Source organism: Vombatus ursinus, unplaced genomic scaffold (assembly GCF_900497805.2).
Source record: "Vombatus ursinus unplaced genomic scaffold, bare-nosed wombat genome assembly UNPS02014802.1, whole genome shotgun sequence".
Classification (NCBI taxonomy): domain Eukaryota; kingdom Metazoa; phylum Chordata; class Mammalia; order Diprotodontia; family Vombatidae; genus Vombatus; species Vombatus ursinus.
The window spans coordinates 21,200,177-21,227,725 of NW_020954580.1; the positions used below are offsets into that span (position 1 = coordinate 21,200,177).

The window sequence follows — 27,549 nt, forward strand, 5'->3', positions numbered from 1 at the left end:
ATGTTAACATTAAAGGTTGGTTATTAAGTCTGCCCCATTACTTAGAGAAATTAAGTGGGTAGGGAAGATTCTTTCCAATCAAATGAGAATTACAGATAATCAGAGGAAGAAGACCAGAAGTGACCTACAGGCAATTGACTTTATTCTTTAGCCTCAGCATAGTAGAATCATAGTATTTTAGGTTAGAAGGAACTTTAGAGATTAGTTCATCTCCCTATTTTATGCAGAAATGCTTCTATGACATGAGAAGTGGTCATTTAGTCTTTGCTTAAATGATCCCCACAGAAACTCATTGCTACAAATGAAATTTATTGGTCAGGTCTTACCCATTATTGGGTAGTTCTGCTGCACAACTCTGTTTACGAAGAGCTGCTGATTGTGCCAAACACTTGCTTTGTATCCATTAGTACTTTTTTTTTTTCCTCTTCTGGGGAAAAATGCTAAAGAAATGTAATCCTCCCTAATATAGTCCTTCAAATACTTGAACTCCACTATCAGGTCCCATGATACATCTTCTCTTTTCTAGACAAAATATCCCTACTTCCTTCAAACTTAGGAAAATTAGAAATCCATATTAAAAACTACACGGTATAAAATCTTAAATCTACAAATCCAAGAACAAATTCTTTTAAAATTCTGAGACAATGTGATTCATTTTCTTTCTATGAAACTAAATGTTTCGGGGTATGTGTGTGTGTGTTTAGGCAATTTCAGATCATCTTTTTTCCAGGTCATTCTGTCCTATTAAATGTTAAGTATTGAATAAATGTATGTTATTTCTTTTATTTCACAGTTGGAGGTTAAGTAAGGTTAACAAGGATATTGTATCTGAATAAGTTTTACATTTAGAGCTCTGATTATGGTCTACTCTGGGAAGCTTTCTCCTACACTGGTAAAGAAAGGCAACTTGATCTTTCCAAATCCAGAAGGAAAGAAAGAAAAAAGTGAGCAGAAAGTTAAGTAGTCTTGTCCAATGCTCACTAATAACTCTCAATTTGATGAAGGACAAGTTATTGTAGGAATGAAGTTTTGATAAATTTTAAAAGTACAACTTAAGCATTGTTAAAAAAAATTTTAAGGGAACTAGAATGGATTAATACATTTAATCTGTCTATAATCTACAATTTACAAACAAATTGTATTCTCAAAGTTTGTTGGTCAATTGACCATTAATTTGAAACTTGGAACCCATTTACCCATGGGAACTTTTTTTAAGAATGATGGTTAGCTTCAAAAGGTAGCACCTAAATCATATTCTACTCATAACGTGGTTAAAGTATGCTTTTATTTTTAATTAAATTATGTGGAACAAGACAAAAAAAGAATTTGCTCCACCATTTCTAATAGACATTTGGCCATAAGGAAACTTAAAAAAAAAGGCAAAGAATGTCTTTTGTGTGTCACGCACAAATACCCCTCTGTTCTACCCTTCTCTCACACCTGCTGATAACTCTTATTTGGTCTCTAGTTCTTCAATGAAGCATCCTAATTTTGAGAGTAGAGAAAAATAGGTCCTATTCCTCAAAGTGCTCCATGTTTCAAAGTTACTTTCCTTCTTAATATGTACCCTTTACTTCTAAAACAAATCACATTTCTACAATGATTTCAGCTAAGAGTTTAAGGGTAAAGCAATATTATTGAATTAATTCATACTGCTATGCTATGCAAATGACTGTTTCATTCAGTCCCTTAACCTTCCCAGAGGAATTTGTCATTTTAAAAGATGCTCACCACAAATATCTAATTAATCAAATTTCACATTATCATGAAAAAGAAGCTTAAAAATCAGAGTGAAAAAAGATATTTTAGGGGAAGGAATCATACTGTAGATAGGCTAGCCCACTTAATTGTGTTTTTTTCCCCAAAAGAGTAGCTGTCCTAAAATGCCCTCAGTTTCTCATATTCTTTCCCCTTCGTCCAAATGGCAGCTAGGCAGAGGATTGGATAGATGACTAGACATGGAGAAGGGAAGACCTGAGTTCACACTAGCCTCAGACCTCCCAGGGTTGGTGTAACAATCAAATGAAATAATATTTGAAAAGCATTTTGCAAACCTAAAGCACTATATAAATGTTAGTTTTTATTCAATTACAAAACCCACACTCCCTAGAGACTCAAGTTTTCCACAACAGAAATTCAGTATTTCGAAATGGTCATTTTAAAAAATGCATTCATCATAACTCAGAGGCAGGAAATTAATGGATGAATGAAAAAACATTGTTAAGCTCATGCCAAGGAATGTGCTAGGTACTGGGGATACAAATAGAAAGAACTAGATATTTCTAGCTCTTAGGGAGCTCAAACTCTATGAAAAAGTATATGGATAAAAGAGCTCACTGAAGTACGTATAGCAGGGTCCAGGCATGCTAAGGGTTCAGCTTCTGGATAGATGTCAAGGCCCAGGGACCCTTAGGGTATAAAAGCAGGTCAGATGACTGTGCCCAGGGGTCTGGAAAGCAGAGTGTCAGGATGGATGGTAAGGCTAAGTGTTTCTCCATCTCACTGGAAGGCTGGTGACTCCCATATCACCCAAGTGAAGAGATCATCTGACAGTTATGTCAATTCTTGCTACCCAGCCATCCCATAGTCAAAGAAGAGAGGTCAAAGTGTTCCCTCAGGCATCTTCCCATCCAGCTCCAATAGGGACTAGGCAGTAGTCCAGGTGTTAAGGGAAAGGGGTATTACTGCTGGCAGTTCTTCCCACCTGAGCCCAGATAGGTCTATGTAGGCTGGGATTATGGGGAGAGGAACAAAGGGATGGCAAGGAAGGGTGCCTCTGCTAGCATTCTTCCCTCCCAGCCAGCCCCAATGGAGTCTTCATAGATCTATTGTCCAAACACGTCCAATCCCTTTAACAGAAATTAACGGGAAAGAAAACAGTTGGCAGAATTGAACCATTATTCAATATGACAATATAATACAACATAATATAGAGACAATGTAAAGGGAGTTATTTGTGACTATATCCCAGGATTATGTCAGCAGAGCTAGAGTTCAGGTCTCTACTCCTTACAATAATATGGATAAAGGAATACAGTAAAAGGGCTAATATTTTTATTAAATTATATTTCTAACTATAATGAAAGGAATACTCACAACATTCATTTTTATGAATGAATCACCCCAAATTGGGTGCTCCCTAGCTATCCATGTTTGTTCATTGGTTATTCAGATTTCATAAAGTTGTAGCTTCCCTAAGAAATGAAAATTATGTGGAATTCAGGGAAACACAGAAATACATAGGTGAACTAATGCAAAACAATGAAAGCAAAGTCAAAAGAACACTATGTGCATTGCAATACAAACTAAAACATTAAAGAGGTTAGACCTCAGATTAAATTCAAAGACCAAAGATGATACACCCTCCCCTGCTCTAAACAGTAGTGAGATGGAGATGATGACAGGTGCTGACTGTCATGTACACTGTCAAATGCAGTGGATACAACCATTTTTTCCCTTTTCTTTTCTTTTTTTTTTCTGGCTCAATTGTCTTTCTTTGTTACAAAGAGAAGGGGAATTGGAAAGTAAAAGTTTAAAAAAAACATCAATATTCAGTTCTTTGCCACTATAAATATTTTAGAACATATATGTTCTTTTCTTTTTTGCCTAATCATCTTGGGAAGCAGACCTAGTAGTGGTATGGCTGGGTCAAAGGGTATAGGAAGTTTAATCATTCCTTGGGCATAATGTGAGATTGGTCTCCAAAACAGATGGCTCACTTTACAGTGCTACCAACAGTGAATTAGTGTCCCAGTTTTTCTGTGTCCCTTCCAACATTTGTTGCTTTCCCCTTCAATCATTTTAGCCAATCTGATAGGTATAAAATATATCTCAAGGTTGTTTTAACTTGCATTTCTCTAATCAATAATGATTTAAAGCATTTTTTTATATGACTATAAATTGTTTCGATTTCTTCATCTGAAAACTGCCTGTTCATATCCTTTGACCATTTCTCAATTGGGGAATGACCTCTATTCTCATAGATTTGACAGTTCTTCATATATATTTGAGATATGAGCCCTTTATCTAAGAATTTGTCTATAAAATTTCCCCCCAATTTCCTGCTTTCCTTCTGATCTTGGCTACATTTGTTTTACGTGTACAAAATCTTTTTAATTTGATGTAATTGAAATTATCCATTTTACACCTCACATTGCTCAGTCTCTTGTTTATTCATAAATTGTTCATCTATCCATAAGTCTGATAGGTAATTACTGTATGTTCTTTAAATTTTCTTGTAATATCTCTTTATAGGTAAGTCATGTATCCAGTTTGATCTTAATCTTGGTAAATGGTGTAAAATGCTGGTCTATGCCCAGTTTCTGCCAGACTGTTTTCCAACCAATTTTAACCAAATAATGAAATCTTATTCCCAAAACTTAAATCTTTAATGTGAAAATATGTTTAATATGAATATACATGTATAGCCTATATCAGATTGCATGCCACCTTGGGGAGGAGGAAAAAATTTAGAACTCAAATTCATAAAGAAGTGAATGTTGAAAACTAAATGTTGAATGTTGAAAACTAAAATTTAAAAAACTTAAGCCTTTATATTTGTCAAATACAATATTGCTATATTTATTTGCTTCTGTAAATTGTATGTCTACTCTGCTGATCAACTGGGGAATGGCTGAGCAAGTTGTGGTATATGATTGTGATGAAATACTACTATGTTATAAGAAATGATGAGCTTGATGATCTCAGAAAAACATGGATAGATTTGCACAAAATAATAGAGAGAAATAAGCAGAATCAAGACAACATATACAGTAACAATAAAATTGTTTTAAGAACAACTTTAAGTAACTAAGTCATTTTGACTATTACAAATACCCAAATTAACTGCAAAAGATATGTGAAGAAAGACATTATCTGCATCCAGAGACAGAAGTAATAAATTAAAGTATGTATAGAATGATTTTGCATATTGTGTGTATATACACACACACAGATATATATATATATACATATGTATGTATGTATGAAAGTATGCATTTGTATCTAACGGTAGACATCTCTAGGACAAGGGGGGGCAGAGAAAAAAGGAAAAAAGATAACTTTATTATATATTTTAAAGGAATAGCAAGTTGCACACAATAGATTTGCAGTTTCACATACAAGCATATTTTTTCTATTCTATTATGCTATGAAAATGCTTGTTTTATTTCTTAAGTTCAGAATAAAAGAAATTTTTAAAATACATCAATAATACTTTTTTTAAAAAAGTAATTTGCTTGTCTAATTCCCAGTTAATTTAAGGCATAACCCACTTTTATCAATCTTTTCTTTCTACCCTCTAATGAAATTTTTGTGCTACAAAAGGGGAAAAACCCTAAACAACCCATTTCATGTAATATTTTCCAACTACATTAATATGTTAACTCAAAAGACATCACAGTCAGAAAATCTGATATTAGTGATATACTAAACACTTTTTTATCTAGGTTATTATTTTACCTCAACACTACCTTCTCATTTTTCTTTGCCCTTAATATTATGTTCTCAAAAATATGGATGTCAAAATGTTCCTCTAGGGTAGAAATGTGTCCACATTTCCTAATAGAAAAAAACTTTTTGAAAGAAGAGTAATATAGTGGGGGAAATGAAGCATAGTGAAATAAATCCTGGGTTAAGATAGGAGACTGGGTTGTTGCTTTGATCCTGGCATTAATTGGCTCAAAATAAAACCAGCAAATATTTACTGAGCTCTGACTTTGTGTAAATTTTTTTTTTAAGTGAGGCAATTGGGGTTGACTTGCCCAAGGTCACACAGCTAGTCAGTGTCAAGTGTTTGGTCTGAGGCCAGATTTGAACTCAGGTCCTCCTGACTTCAGGGCCAGTGCTCTATCCACTGCACCACCTAGCTGACCCTGTGTAAAATATTTTAAAAGGAGCAATGTAGAGTAGTGGAAAATGTACAGTTAGGCATCAGGAAACTTGAGTTCAAGTACCAGGTCTACCACTAATTAGTTGCATGATCATGGGCAAGTCATTGTATAATCTGAAGAATGAGGGAAATAAAGGCAGGAAAACGAGTTCTATTCCTATTGCAGTAGTCTAGGTCTAGGAAGATATTTAATCTGACCTATCATAGTAGCAATGGGAATAGAAAACAAAGGATTGATATGAAAAGAGTTTTGAAGGGTGAATTAATTAAACTTGGTGAGCAACTGGACATGAGAATGAAGAGAAGAAAGGACTAAAATTCTGAGTCTGTGGAAAAGAAATTTCAGAGGAGGATAAAATGAAGAATTCAATTTTAGAACTATTTAATATGAGGAACATGGGCCACCTAAAAGAAACAGCCATAAAGTAGCTGGAGAGATGCCTGATTGGAGCTCAAGAGAGAACAGCCCTGAAGACAGGGAGTCACTTAACATATGTGGGCCTCAGTTTCCTCCCTATGTACAAAAGGAGGTTAGATTAGATCATCTCTAAGGTCCTCTCCAACTCTCAGACTCTGATTCCATAAATATCTGTGGAGGTAGATAACAATATGGAAAAATCGAAGCAGGTGCCAGAGGTGTTTGCAAGGCAGATTCTTCCCTGATTAATAAAGAAACCCTTAGGGACTGCCACACTTATCACTCCCCTAAGTTCTAAACCCTGTAGTTCTCACTTTCACTAACACCACCAGCAGCAGCCCCAACACCAAACTGAATGTAGAGTCTTTAAAAATAATTTTTAAAAAAAACCCTACTTTTTCATTATTGGTTAAAATCTGTAGCTTAAAATAGAAGCTTTAGTCTGCTTATGGTAGCATTGCTAAAAATGTTGTTGTTTTGCTTAGGACATTTAAAAAATTATCCCTGTTTTTAGCACCTCATAATATAACTTTTCCTTCCAAAGAATTCAGAAAATATTTAAATACGTGCTTAATAAAAACAGCCATGCTCCCATCAAAACCAGTTACCACCTCTTCAACCTGAAACCTTGGTGGGGGGAGGGGGGAAGTGGGAATGGAATCTAACAAACCAGGGTGTTTTATTAACCCAAAGTGCTCATTTCAGAGTGCTTCACAAAAGATTCACAAGCATGAACAAGCACTGGTTTTGCTTGAATGACCTTCTAGATAAGACAACCATTGATCAAAATTTAAATTCCTGACTCTATTGCCCAATTCTTAGAGTCTGAGTCTTATTTTTAAAATACAGTAAAATTCTCTATTTTAGAATAACAGCTAATAGAAATTCAGATAGTTCAAGAACTACTTTGTAGGTTTTTAGCTATTTGTGGATCCCACTAGAGGGCAACAGAGGGTACTTAGCAACCAGTCACTGTTCATGAATAAGGCATCTTCTTTTGACTACTAATACATTCAAGGTACAAACCAGTTTCCATTTTTAAATGCATTATATCACTAAATATTTATTATTATACCAAACCTAATATTTTCAATGCAAAACATTCCTAATTTTAAATTGTTAAGTATTACCATGTTCATTCTGGCATTTCATTTTACAAAAAGTATTTATCCAAATGCCAACTTGTAATGTAAACTATAGTGATTAGACTGTCCTTAAGGAAAATGTGGTTTACTTTTGAAGAGAAATCCTTAAGCAAATTTTATTACTTCCCCTTTCTCAAACCTGCTATAAACAGCAAAAATTATAAAATGTGTTTCCAATGCATAATTTTCAGCTCCTAGTAAAGTTAATAAAACAAAATTTCTGCCTCCAAGAAATAATAATCATCAAAATTTAACTTTTAAAGCCAAAAATATAAAGGCATAAAACATATGGTAAACATTGTATCTGATGACAAAACAGTGAACTATTATACAGCCAATAAACATTTCTAAAGTGTTTATCTCCATCTCTCAGCTTCCCTGGCTTCCTTCAAATTCCTACTAAAATCTCACCTTCTAAAGGAAGCCTTTTCCAATCTCTCTTAATCCTGGTACCTTCCTTGTGTTAATTATCTCTTATTTATACTGTTCACAGCTTATCTGTCCATATTAGTTTGCTTTATGGTCTCCCCTATTAGATTGTAAGCTCCCTACAGGCAGAAGCTGTCACATACAAGAAATGACAAGCATCGGTGTTTAATAAAAATATCTTTTTAGCTACCTTTATGCTCAATTTTTTCACAACCGAGAAATGAATGAATTTCACGTAGTTCCTTTAGGTAATAAAAGGGACTTTTATTAAACTGGTATACACAAAAAATGCATGCCAAATCTCATCAAATAATATTCCCCAGGAAACAGGAATCAAGAAGGTGGCACATCAGATCAGTCAATCAGGAAATATATATTAAATGCCTACTGTATGCAAGGCAGCATGGAGAATATAACACTTGTTCATTAAACTCAGAATTTACAATCTAGTCTGGAGAAACAAGACATAAAGGCACAATAGGTTAATGAAAAAACCACAACAACAAATGGCAAAAGGCAATATAAGATATCCACCAAATAATCCTATACATGACTGGCTAGGATCCCAGGCTTGTCCCGAACAGTTTAGGGAAATCATAAGGTAGCTGAACAAGTTCTGAGGCCAAGGAGAAAGAAGTCAAGAGGCACACTGTAATTTCTATGAGAAGGAAAAGAGTTTACATTTCCCCACTCCTAGACACAAAGCCATGTCAAAACAAAATGTAGAAAGAGGAAAAATGCATCTCTGGCATCCTCCTAGCTTCTCACATTCTGAAAAAAGCCTAAGAACAGTGGAGGCCTGGCAAGAAGAGTACTAAGTCCCTCACTGTTGCATCTTGCCTATCAAATGGCTTCTTCTCAGTCTCTCTTGCTAATTGATCATCTACATCACACTCACCAATTATGAGTGACGATAATAATAATAATAATAATAATTACAATAAGGATAATAGCTAGTATTTAGATAGTGTTTTAAGGTTTGCAAAGCACTTTAAAAACAACTCATTTAATCCTTACAACAACCCTGAGAAGTTGTGCTATTATTATTCTCATTTTACAGCTGAGGAAACTAGGGTTGGCAGAAGTTAAGTGACTTGCCTAGGGTCACACATCTAGTGTCTGAGGCCAGATTTGTGCTTGAATCTTTTTTACACTTGGACCACTACATGACCTAGATCCCCAAGGCTCCTCCAAGAACCACTTTTCTTCTCTCTCTAATGTTTCTCTTGGGGATTTTATCAACTGCCATGGGTTTAATTATCATCTCTCTGCAGATGGTCTTTAGAGCTATCTAAACAACTCCAGTCTGTCTCCTGAGCTTTAGTCCCATGTTACCAGCCTCCTATTGGACATTTCAAGCTGGAGATACCAGAAACATCACAAATTCAACATGTCCAAAACAGAACTAATTATATCTTCTTCAAACCAATCCCTCTTACAAAATTCCCTACTTCTGCCAAAGGCACCACCATTCTTCCAGCCTCTCAGATTTGTAACCCTGATGACACAATCAGATATATGTGGTGTGAGTGCATGTACGTGTACACATGCATGTGTGTACTGCATGTATATGTATATGTGTATATATGTATGTATATATGTGTGTATGCATGTATGTGTATATGTATGTGTATACAGCCAGCTACCAAATCTTGCTGTTTCTACCTCCACAGCATTGCTCAATCTGATCTCTTATCAGTCACATAGCTACCACTTTATTTCAGTACCTCATCACCTTTTTGCCTAAATTATTTTAAGAGTCTCATATTCAGTCTCCCTGCCTCAACTCTTTCCCCACCTCTGCTCTATCTTATATATAGTTGCCAAAGGTATTTTCTTAATCACAGATGTGGTTGTGTTACTTCCCTACTCAAATGCAAGTGACATTGCATTAAAAAGAAACTTGTCTGTTTAGCTCTTAAAACCCTTAACAACCTGGCTACGGTATATCTGTCTAGCCTCAGTGAGCATTACTCCTCCTTCCCCAATCCAAAATCCAGACAAACTGTCCTTCTCTCACTTCCTCACACACAATACTCCATCTCCCTATTGAAGCCTTTGCATTGACTCTTCCCTCATAATTACTTGGGACACACTCCCTCTTTGCTTCTGCCTCACAGAATCTCTCTATTCCTCTCAAGACAGTTGAAACACACAACTTTCCACACAAATCTCTTCCAAAAGCCCCTAAGAGCTAGTATCTGCCCTCCCAAACTACACTGTATTTTACTTTGTATTTATTGTCATTATATTCATTTTGCATTCAATTATATACGTCCTTGTCATCTCCCCCATTAGAATACAATCTCTTAAGAGTAAGAACTGTTTTATTCTTTGTATTTCTGTTACCAGAGTCTAACACAGTGCCTGGAATATAGTAAGCACTTAATAAACGTCTATATTTGGTCAACTAATCCTTACCAGGGCAGCCTTAGCCTCACCACAAGCTATTCCAAAATGATCCACCTTTCCAGTCAAAACTTTTATTTCCTCAATGTAGGAAATGGCTTAGCTATATGTTAGGATTAAAGCAATCTGTTTAAACTAATTTATATTATTGTGTAAATTACTGATAACACTTTAATGGTTCTGTAACTTTTCTGAAAGGTTGTTTCTTACCTTAAATTAATTTCTAATGGGTATAGCTATAGAGAAATATAAAAAAAAACTCAAATGGAAACATTTAGGCAATGTCAGCGATGCTAGGGAAAGGGAGAAGGGCACAAGGCAGGAAGTCCAGGCACGCCCGGGAATCTGACCCAGGGTCACTTCCACAAGTTGTTTCATTGCTTTTCACATTTTCTTTTCCTTCCTTCAATTGAAGATCCTAAGGTTTTCTAAAATCCTTGCCAGGTTTTGGAGGGCCATGGATAGGCAAAGTTTGAATACAATGAAACAAAGATAGAAGGAATGTAACAATGTAACAAGTCACATCTCATCTCTTCCAGTTTCATTTCTCATCACTGGTCAGACTTTCAGCCCTATCTGCTTGCTCCTTGCCTCTTCATTATCTCACATCTTTGGAAAGAAATACAACCAAGGAGGCTTTTTAACTTGCATTCTAAAAAAAATTCAAGTTCAGAGACATATCCTATTCAACTTTATGTCTGCATTAGTCTTAAAAGGATCCATCATCTCATCAAGTCTTACAAGCATTTATTAAGACAGAATATAGGACAAAACACATGAAATATATACTAAAAGTCAGTATGATATAGAGTGGATAAAGCACTGGATTTGGAGTAAGGAAGACATGGGTTTGAATACCACCTAAATTTCTTTTCTTCATTCATAAAATGAGGATTCAAAACCAGGTCTTCCTGGATCCAAGTCCAGCGTTCTGTCTACTATATACCACGCTGTCTTTTGTTGCATATGCCATATTTTGACCTATAATCTGCCTCAATAAATTCTTGTGATGATCAAATGAGATAATGTATATAAAATGGCTTTGCAAACATTAAAACGTTATATAAATGTCACTTTTATTGTTATTAACTAAGGCAAATTATCTGACAGAAACCTCTTGTTAAAATGAAAAGGTAGCCTTATGGAAAATGTAGAAGATCTGATAAAATATGTAAAAAAATCTGATATTTTCTACCAATTTGAAAGCAGCAAAAAATATTCATCCTAAATTCAAAAAGCAAGCAGAGATAGAGTTGCTACCATCAACTCTAACTTTTGAAAACAACCCCAGGTACAGTTATACTTTGCAACTGAAGAGTAATCTTAAGAAGGCCCAAAGTTATACAAGGGTGGTAGGATTTCTATGTCAGTATTTCAACTTGTGAATCTCATTTAGTGGGGTAGGTGAGATCCTATTAAAACAATGGCTCTTTATAAACTTATTATCTTTGTTAAAATAGATAGCCTATAGTTAAAAGCTTAGCTGTGCAAGTTAAAAAAAAACCCACTCTACAAGAAATTGTACTATACCAACAAATGATTGCTCTAGCTCTGTCTTGATAACAATTTCATTCGGGAATGGAGAGCTGTCTATAAGTAAAGATGGTGAATTCAAATACACTTCTCTTATCCCTTTAAATTAATAATCTCACAATTTTGATCAACAGTGAGATTTCTGCTGAGAGAAAAAACTAATTCATGATAGCTAAGAAATAAAGAAGACAAGAAGTCTTATTAAAGAAAAAGAGGGCAAATTAAATTAAGGCAAAAGGAAAAACCTTTCTGGGGAGAATAGTAAGGAAGCCATGTGGCCAGCTGAATGGCAAAGAATATCCAAAATCCATTGGCAGGTGAAAAAAGTGACTGTATGAATGAATAAAAAAGGGAAGGCCCAAAATCATCCATTCACTCCTGTATTTACTAAGTACTCACTATGTATAAAACACAAGACTAGGTACTTAGGGTAACACAAAATATATGTAACAGAAAGTCCTTATCTTCCAGGAACAACCAATTGTGGGGGAGACAAGACAAACACAAAGTTAAACAAAAATACACAGTAGACTGTGATTTCATGACAAAATAACGGATATTAACAATGAGTAACATAGAAATTCAGGACAGGGAAAAGACTCATAAGAAAAGTAGGAAGAGTCAACAAGGAAGGTGAGCTGGAGTCAACCAAGAATCATTTATTAAACACCTCCTTTGTGTCTGTGTCTTCCAAGGGCTTAAAGTCTAGTTGAAAGGAAAATAAAAATAAGGGATGGTAGGATTTAAACAAGAGACCTTATAAAGCAGCTAGTCTAAATTATTTTTATTGTACAAATAGGGAAACTGAGACCAAGAAAGATAAAGTAACTTGCCACATGTCACATGTGTCACAAAGCAACAGAGCCAGGATATGAACCTAGGTTGTCTAACTATATCCATTGATCCTTTTAGTATTCCATGATGCCACATAAAAATTACTTAATTAAAAACAAAACATGGGCCCTTTCAAACAAGCACAAAATGTATTAAAAGATACAAAGTACAAGAAGCCTCAGAAGCAGGCACTGGTCTCTAAACAGTCAAAATTCTTCCTTAGGAACTTCTCACACCAAGGAAATCACAGGTTCATTTCCTGTCTCTACCTTTGACTTTGAAGATAGTAATGGACAATGATTAGTAGAACTTATCTGTCAGATATGTCTAGACAGGGACACAAGGAAGGTGTTTAATAAATGATTCTTGGTTGACTCTAGCTCACCTCCATTGCTGACTCTCTTTTCTCATTCATCTTTCCTAACTCTGTATTACTTGTTGTCAATATCCCTCATTTTGTCATATCATTACAATGTACTGTGCAATTTTATTTCCAAAAGCTAAAATTCATGAGACATAAGGTTTGGAGGTTACTTAATTATCTCAGATCCTTCAGAAAAATAATATATTAAACAGAATTATGCCTTTGGTCAACAACTATTTGAACTAGCAACCTTAAAAATGAACGTTGAAGGAAGCCCTTCTTAGACACTCCCCCTCCATTATGACATGCTTTATACTATAGCATGGTACAAACTATGCTCAAATTTCAAATTCTCTAAATTTGAACAGATATTTAGTAGGATGGCCAAAAACATAGCTGACAGGGACAACAATGATTATAATGACCATACCATTCACAGATATTTGGGACAGCTACTGCTGCTTCTGACATTCTATTATCAAGGCACTAAAGGGATACTTCAGCATGGATCCAATAATCAGAACATCATTACTGAATTCCAAGCTTTACCAATGATTCTCCAAACATCTGAAGAAAAATTTGATTTATGGGATGTCCAGGTGACCCTGAACAGATAAAAATAATAACTGATGAAAAATTTATTAAAAGCATTTCAATTTCTCAAAAAAGTATAGCTTTTAAGAAGAATAATTTTAATATAGCCATCTACCTTATCTTTGTCTTCAACAACATCTGCCAATATATCATCTGGGTCCAGTATTCCTCCATCCATGTACTCCAAGTGGTGAATTTTCACCCAGTCACCAGGATCCTACAGGAAAAAGTCAAGTTTTTTAAAAAAACTTTTTAAACATATACATTTTAAACTTATTTTAACACCTAAAATTTTTTAAGTGTTCTTAAGAAGGCATATGCAGTTAACTGAATCAAAAATATTTGGTCTTTCACATCTTAACTTAATTATTTAAGCAAAGATGATTAACAAAAGTTATATGGAAGTAACGAGCAATTAGTTATGAGCTATCATAACCAATTTCTCCAGAAATCTAAAACATACATTCCAGAGGAATTTTCTATAATTTCTTACAATTTAACCAAGTGTACTTTCCAAAAAGGAAGGTCTTAGGGCAATATTCCTGAAACTTGCTATTAGGATCCCCAGCAAGATGACAATGATATCTGGAGAAGGGTTCTAGAGTCTAGAGCTCTATCGTCCTGCAGAGTTACGTGGCTGGGGTGGCAGTAAGTCACAAAATGTATATAAATGGAGTGAATTCAGCTCCATCAACTCTTGGAACCTATCTCTACATTTACTCCTGCAATTTTAAGATTCATCATGACATTAAAAATAGTCCTAAGAGTTATTCAGAAGAGACACTTAACTGTAAGAAAGAGGGTCCTTATTTTTCAAAGTGGAGAAAAAAAATAAAGAACACAAAAATGTCTCCAAAGCTCTCTTGTGGCAGTGGAGGAAAAAAAATTTAAGAATAACTAATTAGACAGCTTCTCTCCAACATAGTACAGCAACTGACTGACCCTAGAATACTCTACAGAACATAGGATTGCTTGAAAAACTCAATTCTTTAACTATAAATTGTCTTCAAATATTTTTCAAAAATTTTAAAAGTTAAATTAAGGGAGTAATTTGTTACAATGAAGTATTAGGATTTGGCAAACTTTTTTTTCACGAGTATTTATTTTTTTAAATTTTTATTAATTTATTTTGATTTATCAATAATCACTTCCATATGCTTTTGAGTTTAAAATTTTTCTCCCCCTTCCACCCCACTACCCTTCCCCAAGATGGCGCACAATCTGATAGAGGCTATACATTTACATTCATATTAAACATATTTTCACATTAGTGATGTTGTAAGTAGAAATTAAAACCAATAGGAGGAACCATCAGAAAGAGGAAACAAAACTCAACAGAAGAGAAAAAAAAAATAACAATTCGGCTTCCATAGTTCTTTGTTTGAGTGTGGATAGCATTTTCCACCACAAGGCCTCTGGAGATGTCTTAGATCCTTGTATTGCACGCAACATGGCTGTTATTGTGCACAACGTTCTCTTGGTTCTGCTCACTTCACTCAGCATCAAACCATACAAGTGTTTCCAGGTTTTTCTGAAGTCAGTCTGTTCATCATTTCTTATAGCACAATAGTATTCCATCACATTCATATACCACAACTTGCTCAGCCATTCCCCAATTGATGGGCATCCTCTCAATTTCCAATTCTTTGCCACCACAAAAAGAGCTGCTATGAATATTTTTGTACATGTAGGTTCTTTTCCCATTTGTGTAATCTCTTTGGGATATAGCCCTAGAAGTGCTATTGCTGGGTCAAAGGGTATGCACATTTTCATAGCCCTTTGGGCGTAGTTCCAAATTGCTCTCCAAAATGGTTGGATCATTTCACAACTCCACCAAACAATGCATTAGTGTTCCAATTTTACCACATCCTCTCCAACATTTATCATTTTCCTGTTTTGTCATGTTGGCCATTCTGATAGGTGTGATGTGGTACCTCAGAGTTGTTTTGACTTGCATTTCTCTAACCAATAGTGATTTAGAGCATTTTTTCATATGACTATAGATGGCTTTAATTTCTTCATCTGAGAACTGTCTGTTCATATCCTTTGACCACTTATCAATTGGGGAATGGCTTGCATTCTTATAAATTTGACTTAATTCTCTATATATTTTAGAAATGAGGCCCTTATCAGAGAGACTGGTTGTAAAAATTCTTTCCCAATTTTCTACCTTCCTTCTAATCTTAGTTGCATTGGCTTTGTTTGTGCAAAAAACTTTTCAATTTAATGTAATCAAAATTATCTATTTTGCTTTTTGTAATCTTCTTTATCTCCTGTTTGGTCATGAATTCTGTTCTCCATAGATCTGACAGGTAAACTATTCCTTGCTCTCTCAGTTGGCTTATAGTATCAGCCTTTATATCTAAATCATGTACCCATTTTGACTTTATTTTGGTATATGGTGTGAGATTTTGGTCTATGCCTAGTTTCTGCCATACTCTTTTCCAGTTTTCCCAGCAGTTTTTTTCAAAGAGTGGGTTCTTATTCCAAAAGCTGGGGTCTTTGGTTTTATCAAATAATAGATTACTATAGTCATTGACTACTGTTGTCTTGCATTCTTAACCTATTCCACTGATCCACCACTCTATTTCTTAGTCAGTACCAAGCAGTTTTGATGATTGCTGCTTTATAATACAATTTAAGATCTGGAATGGCTAGGCCACCTTCCCCTGCATTTCTTTTCATTATTTCTCTTGATATTCTGGACCTTTTGTTCTTCCAAATGAATCTTGTTATTATTTTTTCTAACTCTATAAAATAATTTTTGGTAGTTTTATTGGTATGGCACTGAATAAGTAAATTAGCTTAGGTAGAATTGTCATTTTTATTATATTAGCTCAGCCTACCCATGAGCAACTGATGTTTTTCCAAGTATTTAGATCTGATTTTATTTGCGTGAAAAGTGTTTTATAATTGTGTTCATAGAGTTCCTGGGTTTGTTTTGGGAGGTAGACTCCTAAATATTTTATAATGTCTGCAGTAAGTTTAAATGGAATTTCTCTTTCTATCTCTTGCTGTTGGGCTTTGTTGGTAATATATAGAAATGCCAATGATTTATGTGGATTTATTTTATAGCCTGCAACTTTGCTAAAGTTGTTTATTATTTCAAGTAGTTTTTTGCTTGACTCTCTGGGAGTCTCTAAGTATAACATCATGTCATCTACAAAGAGTGATAGCTTTGTTTCTTCTTTGCCTATTCTAGTGCCTTCAATGTCTTTTTCTTCTCTTATTGCTAAAGCTAACGTTTCCAGTACAATATTGAATAACAGTGGTGATAATGGACATCCTTGTTTCACCCCCAATCTTATTGGAAATGCTTCTAGCTTGTCCCCATTACATATTATGCTTGCTGAAGGTTTTAGATAGATGCTATTTATTATTTTAAGGAAGACTCCATTTATACCTATGCTCTCTAGTGTTTTTAATAGGAATGGGTGTTATATTTTGTCAAAAGCTTTTTCTGCATCTATTGAGATGATCATGTGGTTTCTGTTAGTTTTCGTGTTGATATGATGGATTATGCTGATAGTTTTCCTTATACTGAACCAACCTTGCATTCCTGGTATAAATCCTACCTGGTCATAGTGTATTATCTGTGTGATAAGTTGCCGTAATTTATTTGCTAATATTTTGTTTAATATTTTTGCATCTATATTCATTAGAGAAATTGGTCTATAATTTTCTTTCTCTGTTTTGACTCTTCCTGGTTTAGGTATCAGCACTATATTTGTATCATAAAAAGAATTTGGTAAGATTCCTTCTTTACCTATTTTACCAAATAGTTTATATAGTATTGGAATTAATTGTTCTTTAAGTGTTTGATAGAATTCGCATGTAAATCCATCTGGCCCTGGAGATTTTTTCCTAGGGAGTTCATCAATGACTTGTTCAATTTCTTTTTCTGAGATGGGGTTATTTAAGTATTTTACTTCCTCTTCAGTTAATCTGGGCAATATATTTTTGTACATATATATCCATTTCACTAAGATTGTCAAATTTATTGGCATATAGTTGGGCAAAATAATTCCTAATTGTTGTTTTAATTTCCTCTTCCTTGGTGGTAGTTTCACCCTTTTGGCAAACTTTTTTAAATGAAATAATTCAGGGGGGCACCTAGGTAGCACAGTGGATAGAGCACCGGCCCTGGAGTCAGGAGGTCCTGAGTTCAAATCCGGCCTCAGACATATAACACTTACTAGCTATGTGACCCTGGGCAAGTCACTTAATCCCACTGCCTAGCCAAAAAAAAAATAATAATTAAAAGTAAAGCAAGTCAGAAGAGTCAAAACAGATAAAGTCTCATCATTTGTAACTATCTCTATTCCATTTATGCACTGTCATTTCATGCATTTCCCATTTCACCATGAGCAGGAATGAATAAGGTAGTGAGAAAGAGATATTTAATCCTGAATGTCAACAAAAAAGTAATATATATACATGTGTTCTACTAATATTTTACACATCAAAAAAAAGAAAATTCAATAGCATTTCATACATAGCAAATGTAATTACTTTCATAATACACATGTCCACATATGTACATATATGGACATTTATATGTTACATGCAAATAATAGTCAATCTTCAACTTTCACAAGTTTAGCCTTCAAAACTTCAAGTACTCACATGATTTTATTAATAAATTTATTTTCAATTTTTCATTGGCAACTACACACATTATGCACAGTAGAGAAAAAAAATGAGATGCACTGGATGCAAATTTGTGAAGCAACTGGTATCATAGTAGGCACTTCACTGGTCGCATTCACCTTACCATTGTAAAGAGCTCCCATGTATTCATTTTATATTTCCATTGTCTGCCTTTTAAAATCAGGTTTTGTATTGAAATTATGCCTCCAAAACACAGTGATGGTTTTCTGGGCTCTAAGCCCAAGCAGGCAAAGTCAGTGACGCAGCTTATGAGAAAATAAAGGTGTTAGATAAGCTATGTGCCACAACGTCTGGAGCCACTGCCTAATCAATCAGTTGGCTAGAGACACTGAAGCTGCCAACTCCATCGGCAAAAGTCACTGAAAAATTATTTCAAGTTGGTATGTGCTTCAGGATCTCTAACACCATCCACCAGGCATGATGGACAGAGTGGTAGAGATGCTCTCAAGACTTCCCCAGTCTCAGAGTCTTCCAACAGCAGTGACTAAAGTCTTATCACTTTCTCCCTTGGTTTTCAAAGGGCCACCAAGGTAGTTTTACAGCATTATAGTGTACAAAATGATGCCCTCACACCACCATCTGATACAATACAATGGAAGGTAAGATTCAGGTTAAAAAATGTTTTAGTTTTGAGAATTTTATTTGCTGTGCTGTATTTGTGGCATTGTAGATTTCATGTATTATAAAAAGTGAATATTGTCTGAAATAAATTTTTATTGAAATGTTAGCATGATTACTAGCAAGAAAAAATGTTTTACATGTTACCAATTTTATTTTGTTTACTACAGTTTGTGGGTTATTTCGTGGTTACTGTTTAGGAAAAGTTCCTATTATCAGAATTAATGTTTTGTTATCTTAAAGAATTACATGCAGAAAAGTGTATTTTCAGAAATCTCTTGCGAAAAATTGCAGTTTTTGGTGGTCATGGGAACTTAACCTCCTATTTCCCACAGGCTCAATCTATCAACATTTGCTTTTTTTTTTTAACTTCTGCACCATTTTCTAAGAATGCTACCCCTGCAAATGTTGAGGATTGATTGTAAATACAATATTAAAAGAATGAAATTAAAATAAGAAACACAAATTTTACCCTGACTTTTATGCCTATAAAATTTTCAACCATTACACTCAATATTTTGCATTTAATTTCTTTGTTTTAATATCTCAAAAGAAGAAAACTGATCAAACACACTGTTCAAGTATGCCTCATTTCACATACTCAGTCACTGGAATAAATCCTACAATATTCGTTCAAAAAGGCATATGGAATACTCTACTTATATATCATGTGTCTAGCCATGATACTTATATAATTTACATTATTATTTTTGGCAGTATTTCTTGTAGATAAGAGTTACTTTTCAATGTGGTAAATCTTGAAAGTCATACTCAAAGTACTTTTTAAGAATAAGAGAATAAACTCTGATGCCTTTTGTTCTTTCCTTCCAAGTACATCCTTTCCCAATATTTTGAGCAAGTTAATTTATACACAGTTGCCATTAAGAAATAATTAATTCATACCCAGATGGAAATTTTAAAATTAAATTTATATCAAACTATGTTAATAAGACAGGGGAGATAACTAAATACAGAAACATACATAACAGAGGGGGGGAAAGTACCAATATGGTACTAAATGACATTCAAAAGTCAATCTAAATAGACACTTGTATCTATAACTACTAATAGTTCTAATTCCAGGTAAATGGCATGTTAAATTTAAGGAATTAGAGATTTACCTTGATCTAAGTTTTACAATTTGGTATAATTTTCAAGAATCAACATTTCACTGAGCTTATGGATAATTAGCAACTAGCCAAAAGAAAAATACAAATATTCAGAAAAACAAGGTTCTGATAGTCATAAAAAGGGTGTAACAAAGGAATTCCTATGAGAACATTCCTATGATGCAGAGAATCATAAGAATGACTGTCACTGGGTAGAAAGAAATCAGAGAAATTTCCAAAGCACCACAAAGAAAATGTTAACTTCTAGATGAGGGCTCCAGTTTTCTACCGGCATTTTGTTACTACTAGTGTACTACAATATTCTTTATGTTCCTTGTTTGACTCTAACTTTCATTCTTTCACCACACTATTCAGGAATTTAATTTAGAAACTTCATTTTACATATGGCTTTTTTAGAACACAGCCATTTCAAAAAGATATACCAAAAATCTGCCTTAAAATGACATCCGTAATATAGAAACATTTTTAATAAAATTTTAAAGCATTACTTAAATGTAAATTAAAAAATACTACTCTTGTGCCATATCATCATGGTATGGAAGAAACCCTGGCTTCTCAAAAGCTATGTCAGTGGGCCAAACTGCTTTCAGTGTAGTCCTAACAACAGTTTGATTATTTTCTCCAGACCAGCCAAGCTAAATATGGAAAGACTCATAACCAATGAGCTGGCCTCTTATTAATGAATTCTTTGGCATGGGAACCCATTAAAAAAATAAAAGTACAAAATGGACCCGAGACCCACATGCACACTTAGCCTGATCCAGTTGCATTTTCCACCTTTGTTCTCTTTAATGCCATTTCTACCATTTCTATGTTTCTTCCTTTGAACATTATGTCTGGGAAGTTCAATATCCTTTTCAACCACTCTGCCAATATCATCAAAGAAGGACACCATACTCTGTAACCCACATATTCCACTACTGGACACGTACTCCAAGAGGGCCAGTGATTTAAGCGGAAAAGAGAATACTCATATAAAGCAAAATATCTATAGTGGAAATTCTGTGGCAGTAAAAAATGAGGCCCAAAGTTAGTGCTCATTAATTAGGGAATGGCTAAACAAACTGCGGTATATGGATGAAATAGAATATTGCCATTTTGTAGTAAACAACAAATATAATGAATCATTGTTTGTTGTTACTGTTCATTCTTCATTGTTGAAGAGGACCAATGACATCAGGAGGGTGATGTCTTGACTTGCCGAGTGAATTGGATTTAAGTGAGGCCTGAACTGACACAAAATGAAGTGAGCAGAGCCAGGACGACAATATATACAACTCAACAATTCAAATTTCAAGAATTATCACAAAACAACTGACAATACATGCTATAAAATTACAAAGAACACACATGGCTTCAAAGATTAGGGGTGAGAAAACAATTTCCTCCTATTCCTTTGCAGAAATGAGAGGTTCATTGTGTAGAATATTTGCATATACAGTCATTTTTTAAATATACTCATAAGTTTTGTTGATTTTTCCCCAATTCTTCATCTTTCTTTGAAAAAAAAAAACAGTTCTTTGTTATATGGGATATACCTCTGGAAGGGAGTAGTGAAAAGGATGCAGGCAGAAATTTAGGTGACATAGAAAGAAAAGACTAATAAAAGGTACTTTTAAAAAAGAATCTACTTTCTCTTTTACAGAAAAAAATTTTGCTAGAATCATCACAAGACAGACCGAGAGAAAATACATTAAGGGCATTAGTAGGGTACAGGAGAGCTTTTGTAAGGAATATTACACAATAGACTATATATTTAATATCATATAACTAAATAAAAATGTAACAATAACTGTCTTTATGCTGTACAAACTACAAACTGTACAAACATGCATGGACAAACTCATCTAACTGCATAAGCTGGACAATCAACATTAGTTATCCACTGATTTTTTTTTCTAGTGTAGATGATTAAGAATACTGGTGAATGGTCATAACCTTCTTTTAGGATATGTACATACACAGAGAGGTAGACAGATATGCAGACAGATATATACACACATCATGGATAGAAAGTAAAAATATACAACATATAGGGAGCAGAATTAAATAGGAGGAAAAAAGCATGCTATTTTGCCCACAGGAAATGTCAAAACTCCTTTAATGAATCCCTCCCCCAAATTCTTCTAGCATAAAGATTTACTTTTTAACATCAATTTTCTATTGATATTATATAGCTGTGAATCATGGAAGACTACTGACCCCGAAGAATTAAAAATTAATGTCACACAGAAAGCAATAGAAAGGCACATGGTAAATGTGGACCAGGGTACAATATATAGTAAAGAACTGGAATAAAGGTTCTCAGGAAAAAAATAATGATAGATAGACAGATAAATAGATATGGCGTGTGTATATGTATACATATACATATATAGACACACATATAGGTATCTAGATATACGTATATATGCAAGTATATATATGTGTGTGTGTGCGTGTGTGAGAGAGAAAAAGAGAGAGAGAGAGATAAAGACACAGATGGTCTCCTTTTCAAGTTTACAGAAAACATAAACTTTGTATGGTTCCAGTTACACTTCAAGGATTGTGATCAGTTTTTGCCACCACATTTTAGGTAGAATGTTGATAAGCTGGAAAGAGTCCTCAGAAAGCTAACCAGGAGACCAATGAAAGGTCTTAAGTCTGTGCCAAATGAGGTTTGGCTGAAGGAATTAAGAGTGTTTAACCTGAAGTAAACATAAGGGGGATATGATAGTTTAAGGATTTGAAGGGCATTCAGGTACAAACAACACAGAAGAGAGTACTTGAAGCAATGGAGCAAATTTCAAATAGGCAAATTTAGGCACAGCATCAGGAAAAAAAATCCCCAACAATTACAACTCTCCAATAGGGAAATGGGCTGCTGTGGGTTGTTGAATACTGAAAGTTGTCAAGCAAAAACTGAATAGAATATAAGCTCCTCACAAAAGAAGACTGTTTCTGTCTTTGAATGCTTAGAGCACTTTTAACAAATGCTTGTTGAATTAGTGGATGAAGGATTCTTGCTGAGGAACAGGAAGAACTAGTGAGCCTCCTGAGGTTCCTGCTAACTCAGATTCTGTGATTCTGTACATAAGAGAACATTAAAATGGGACTAAAAATACTGAATTTTCACTTAACAGAGTTTGGACATACTTTAAGAAACATTCTGAATACTTTGTGTACAACTTCACTGGGTCAGTTTCTCATCCAGAATCCAAGAAGAAAATTGCTTTGGGATCTTAAGTCTAGGCTATGAGCCCCAGAATTTCGGAGCTTCAAAGCTCTGAGAGAACATAACCCAAGTCCTTCACTCTGCTTTACAGTTTTGAAAGAAAGGGGCTCTACAAAACATGAAGTGTTACATGCATATAAACTATTGCTTTGCTACTAACAAAACTGAGTCCAAAATGGTGAAAACTGATTTGTCCAAGGTCGCCTTGCTTATGAGAAGCCATCTTTAGCCTGAGTCATTCCTCAGAACAAATAACCACAAACTGACAACTGCCCATTTTCTCTGCATAATACATTTACTTGTTTTTCCTGCTTTTTAAGGTAAAGTTTCTTCTCCATTTCTGATTACATAAAAGAAAAAATAAAGAAAAGGTTAAAGCATCAAGGCAGATAATTCCCCAAAGTAAAAATTAGTATACAAATACACTATTTTTTTTGGTGAAGCAATTGGGGTTAAGAGACTTGTCCAGAAGTCACACAACTAGTGAGTGTTATGTGTCTGAGGTCAGATTTGAACTAAGGAACTCCTGACTCCAGGGCCAGTGCTCTATCCACTGCATTACCTAGCTGCTCTCACAAATATACTATTAAGAAAAATATAGCAGAGGATAGAGTATGGGACCTGGAGGAAGGAAGATCTGGAGGAAGTTAGGTGATGCAGTGCATAAAGCACTGGGCCTTGGAATCAAAAGACCTGAGTTCAAATTGGACACTTACTCTATGACACTGGGCAAGCCATTTTCCTCTGTTTGCCTGTGTCTTCAACTATAAAATGGGGATAATAACAGAATCTATTTCCCTGAATTGACCTGAGTCTAAATCTGGCCTCAGATACCATGTGACCATGGGAAAGTCACTTCACCCCTGTTTGACTCAGTTTTCTCATCTTTAAAATAAGGATAATAATAGCACCTACCTCCAAGGATTATTGTAAGGATCAAAACAAACAATAAATTTTAAAGTGTTTAGCAAAGTGCCTGGCACATAGTAAGTGCTAAATAAATGTTATCATCAATCATCATCGATATTATTATTATTATAATATCTGTATGCCTCAGTTTCCTCATCTGTAAAATGAGGGCAATGGTACCTACCTCTTAGGGGTGTTGTAAAAATCAAATGAGACAGTATTTGTAAAGTGCTTTGTAAACCTTAAAAGCATTATGCCAATGCCAGCTCTTGCCATTGTGTTATTTTCTTTATCACATTTCCTAAACTCATTATCTCTTTTAAATAAAGGGCTATGCTTGATTTCCAGCTATGGATTTTGATTCAAATCCCCATGGTATAGTGAAAAAAAAGGACCTGGATTAGGCAGCTAGAGTCAATCAACACATTTTTATTAGATACTTTCTATGTTTCTATGTGAAAGGCGCAGGACCTCAGCTCTTACTACCTGTGGGACCTTAAGGAAATGACTTCACCTCTCTAGTCCTCATTTTCTGTATTTATAAAACTGAGAAGGTTGGATTAAATGATATCTAAGATCCTTTCTAGCTCTAAATTTTATGATCTTAGAACAAACAATTAATAGACGTCTAAATGACACAACAAGCAAACAGATACAAGGGAGAATGAAATAAATGAAAAGCAAATGTCCACACAAACTGCTGTGAGAAATTTCAGAAAGTGATAAGAAAAATAGGGCTTAGGAATTTACTACATATGTGAGGTAAGGGAGAGAAATAAAGTTGGGTCCGTAAGCTAATGCACCAGATTTATTAGCAATACAGCCTCAGTCAAGTCACTTGACTTTTCTCAGTCCAAGTTTCTTTGTCAATAAAATGGGGGAAATATTTGTACTACTTAACACGTAGGGTTGCTATGCAAAAGAACTTGGTAAACTTTAAAGCAATGTGTAATGTGAATTATGACTCCAAAGTAAGGGGATTGGAAGATTGGGAGGATCAGAATGCCATTCACAGAAGAGCAAAGGTGGTAGGAGTGAAAATTATAGAGTAGAAAATGATTTAGTTTCCAAATAGTTTTGGAAACCAAATGTCAGCAACTAGATTAATTTTTTCATTAACCAAAGACAAGAGCTTGAATGCCCAGTGTCTGCTATGCAAAACCATACCATGATAGGTTGAGAGTATCTAATTCAGGACAATAAATTATTCTAGACTTCCCATGAAACTTTAGAAGGTAGATATAGTATGATCTTTCAGGAACATATTTCAGCTTAAAGTAATTAAAGGTTACACAAAACTGTTAAAATTACCAAAAATTACTAATGGATTTGATAGATACAATATAAAAAAATCACTACCAGTATTCAGGCCTTTTAAAATATTACCAAACTAAACAAACACTAATTTAATAACATTTGAAGTATACTGTTTCAAAATCCTTTTAAAGAAAACAGCTGATGAAAAATGCTATTTTTCATTATTTAGTTCCAATGAAATTTTATAATCTCTACAATTCCAAATGCCAAGGTTTAAAAGGCTTGTGTGGTCCAAAAGCATGTAACCTATAGCCAAGGGATGGGATCAACAATGTCTCCAAGGAGAATACTATGCTATGAAAATGTATCAATCTACCCATTATACCTCAAACAATTCATCCTAAACCTAAATGGAATCCAACTCCACAGTGAATTTCAGTAGGCATAAATTAGGAAAAGCTAATTCACCAAATGTACAGTTTCCTAAATGCCAGGAAGTTGAGACTGAAACATATTGCAGCTATTATAAATTTGGCTTCTTTGCACACTGCCTCAGAAAAGGCTTAATGTATTCTCTAACAGTACCCTAGATAGCTACAATCTTCCAAATATATGTGCATATGTATTGGTGAGAATCTGTCAACATGTACATATGAATGAAAAGCACTGCCAATAGCCTACCTTTAATTATTATAATCTACAGCTGCATACAAGAATAGAAAATTCTCTATCCTATCATTGGGGAAGTCTAATCAGAAAGGTTTAATCTGAGCTATCTCATATGTAGCATAAGTGGGAGTGAAAGATGTCGTTTTGTATGTAAGGTCATTGTCCATCTCTAAATCGTATGTTCCTATGTTCTGAGGGACAGATGTAAGCTAAAAATAATAATTATAATTCATTCACCCAATAAACATTTATTTAGCAGCTACTGTATATAATATATTGTTGCTAAATGCTAAGTCATAAACTAATAAATGCTGAGTAATAAACTAATAAATAAGACACACTAACAATCTAGTATGAGCGAGTAGCCTTGTACACAAATATTAAAACAAATTAACAATGATAACAATAATAATGATAATCACTAACATTTACATAGTGATTACTATGTGCCAGGTACTGTGCTAAGCACTTTACAGTTATTGTCTCATTTAATACTCACAACAACTCTAGGAGGTAGGTGCTGTAATTAGAGAATAAATGCATAAGAAAAGTACTAAGCAATTAAATTATATAAAATAGAGGCCATTTTGAAAGACTAGGGATGTGTCCTTTAAGAAAGACTCTTTTGAGCTGGAATATTTCTTTTTTTTTATTGTTTTTTTTTGCTGTATCTTTTTTTATTAATAAATTTATTTATTTTTAGTTTTCAACATTTACTTCCACAAGATTTTGAGTTCCAAATTTTCATTCCATCTCGCCCCTTCCCCCACCCCAAGATGGCATGCATTCTGAATACCCCTTCCCCTAGTCTTCTTTCCCTTCTACCTCTCCCCCCACCCCTTATTCCCTTCTTTTTCTATTTTCCTGTAGGGCAGGATAGATTTCTGTACTCCATTTCTTGTATTTCTTATTTCCCAGTTGCATGTGAAAACATTTTTTTTAAATATGTGTTTTTAAAACTTTGGGTTCCAAGTTTTCTCCCTTCCTCCCTCCCACCCACCCTCATTGAAAAGGCAAGCAACTCAATATAGGTTATACATGTGCAGTTATGCAAAACACTTCCATAGTAGACATGCTGTGAAAAACTAACTCTATTTCCCTTAATCCTATCCTGCCCTCCCCCATTTATTCTATTCTTTCTTTTGACCCTGTCCCTCCTCAGAAGTATTTGCTTCTGATTACCCCCCTTTCCAATCTGCCCTCCTCTCCATCATCTGCCCTCCTCTCCATCATTCCCCTACTCTCTTGTCCCCTTTCACCCCTATTTTCCTGTAGGGTAAGACAGATTTCCATACCCAATTGAGTGTGTATGTTATTCCCTCCTTAAGTCAAATCCTATGAGAGTAAGATTCACTCATTCCCTCTCACCTTACCCTGTTTCCCCTCCACTATAAGAGCCTTTTCTTTTTTTTTTTTTTGTGAGATAATTTACCCTGTTCTACCTCTCCCTTTCTCCTTCTCCTAG

General features: G+C 34.6%; 1 protein-coding gene across 1 annotated transcript in view; it reads right to left on the bottom strand.

Moving 5' to 3' along the window:
- The window catches only part of PARD3B (par-3 family cell polarity regulator beta), a 1,282,153-nt gene that overhangs the window by 1,106,566 nt on the left and 148,038 nt on the right, over positions 1–27,549 (bottom strand). Inside the window, exon 2 of the mRNA XM_027873670.1 lies at positions 13,732–13,833. Coding sequence (XP_027729471.1) covers positions 13,732–13,833 — 102 coding nt within the window. The remainder of the gene's footprint in view (positions 1–13,731; positions 13,834–27,549) is intronic.